This window comes from Geospiza fortis, unplaced genomic scaffold (assembly GCF_000277835.1).
Source record: "Geospiza fortis unplaced genomic scaffold, GeoFor_1.0 scaffold213, whole genome shotgun sequence".
Classification (NCBI taxonomy): domain Eukaryota; kingdom Metazoa; phylum Chordata; class Aves; order Passeriformes; family Thraupidae; genus Geospiza; species Geospiza fortis.
Genome location: NW_005054399.1, coordinates 1496028 through 1497639, shown reverse-complemented (window position 1 = coordinate 1497639; position 1612 = coordinate 1496028). Strand labels below are relative to the sequence as shown.

At 62.5% G+C, this 1612-nt stretch overlaps 1 protein-coding gene across 1 annotated transcript in view; it reads left to right on the top strand.

Annotated features, from left to right (window-relative positions):
* The first annotated feature begins 446 nt into the window (after positions 1 to 446).
* MSRB1 (methionine sulfoxide reductase B1) overlaps positions 447 to 1612 on the top strand; it is a 5188-nt gene continuing 4022 nt past the window's right edge. The window contains exon 1 of the mRNA XM_005426002.2: positions 447 to 498. Within this exon, the coding sequence (XP_005426059.2) occupies positions 447 to 498 (52 nt within the window). The remainder of the gene's footprint in view (positions 499 to 1612) is intronic.

Below are 1612 nucleotides of genomic sequence, written 5' to 3'. Positions count from 1 at the left end.
GTCTCTGCTGCTGCCTCAGGCTCCAGAGAGCCAGCACAGAGCGTGGGGGTGCCCAGCACAGAGCGTGGGGGTGCCCAGCACTGAGTGTGGGGGTGCCCAGCACAGAGCGTGGGGGTTCCCAGCACTGGCCCCCTCCCAGCCTGCAGCTTGTCCCCAGGCTGTGGCTCTGCGAGATCAGGGGGATCTTTGTGCTCTCTGCAGGATAAATTGGACCTGAAGGTCCTTGCAGGGGTTGTCATGGGGGAAGCTGGGTGGGTTCAGTGGGGTTACAGGGCAGTGGGGATGATGATGGTGGCTTTGGAGGTACCAGCAAACAGCTCTCAGGGGTGATGCCAGCCCTTCCAGGACATCCCTGAGAAGGACTGGGGCTGAGGGGGATGTCTGCTGAGCAGGACACCCAGCCCAGGATGGTCACACCTGTGCAGGGCAGGGACACAAGACCCCTAATGACGGTGTCCCCCCTCGCTGTGTGTGGACACACCAAGGCCATGACCATCAGTGAGCCTCTCGTTGAATTCCAGCCCCAAAATTCCGCTCCTTGCTCCCAGCTTTGGTTCAAATTCAGGGCCTGACACGACCTGACAGAGACAAGCTGTGGCCCAGCTTGGGCTGGAGTCCTGGAGTGTGTCCCCCTGAAACATTCCCTGGCAAGGCCAGGGCAGCAGAGGTGGCCTGGCACAGCCTGGCAGGGCGGCAGCTCCGGGTGGGCACCGCCTGCCTGGTGTTTGCTCTGGTTGTAGGATCAGGGAGTTAATTGAAATATCAACTTCATTAACTTCCCTCAGTCCTCTGTGGTTAATTAGGGTGGCAGTGGCACCGCAGCAGCGCTTTCCTCACGCAGCCAAAGGAGCTGGAAATCCCTCTCTAATTATCTGCACAAAGCACCGTGACAGAGCCCGGCTGTCCCTGCATTATCCCGGGATCAGGGAGCGCTGGGCGCCTCTGGGGGAATTCTGCAAGCTCAGGTGTAACTGTGGCCAGTGGGCTGGGCAGCGTGGGATCCCAGCTCCAACCCCTGCCCCCAGTCCCACATCACATCGCTGCTTCTCAGGGGTTTTACTGGTGGATCCTGGGGTGGGTTTTGTGCTGCTTTGGAATGCCTGAGAGCCAGGCAGCCCCACCAGCCACTCCCAAAGCCCCTCCAGCACCCTGTGCATCCCAGGGCTGGAGCCGAGCCCTGCCTGTCTCTGGGCTCTGCCTCACCCCCCTGCCTCAGCCATTCCCAATTTCCACTCGTCTTCCTGAGCTGCGTGGCCCCTGCAGCTCACAGGGGCTCTCAGCCATGGGGAAGGATCCAGCCACTGCCCACATCTATCCCATTCCCGCCGGCCCAGCCTCGCCGCAGGAATCGCGGGGAGCAGCAGTTGCCCGATGGATGATGCTGCCGGGAGCTTCTGGCAGCTGCAGCTCCTTCCACCGCCCGCAGATCCGCACCGCTGAGGTGTGCGGGGCCCTGGAGTCTGTTTGGAGCTTTCCCTGACATCCCGCTCCTCTGATCTCGGTGGATCTTACGGGAGGCGCTTTCAAAGCAGCGCATCCTCCTCCTCCCTCCCTCCCTCCCTCCCTGCCGTGCGGTGCCGGGGAGGCTGCGCGTCCCCGCTCCCCGCCCTGC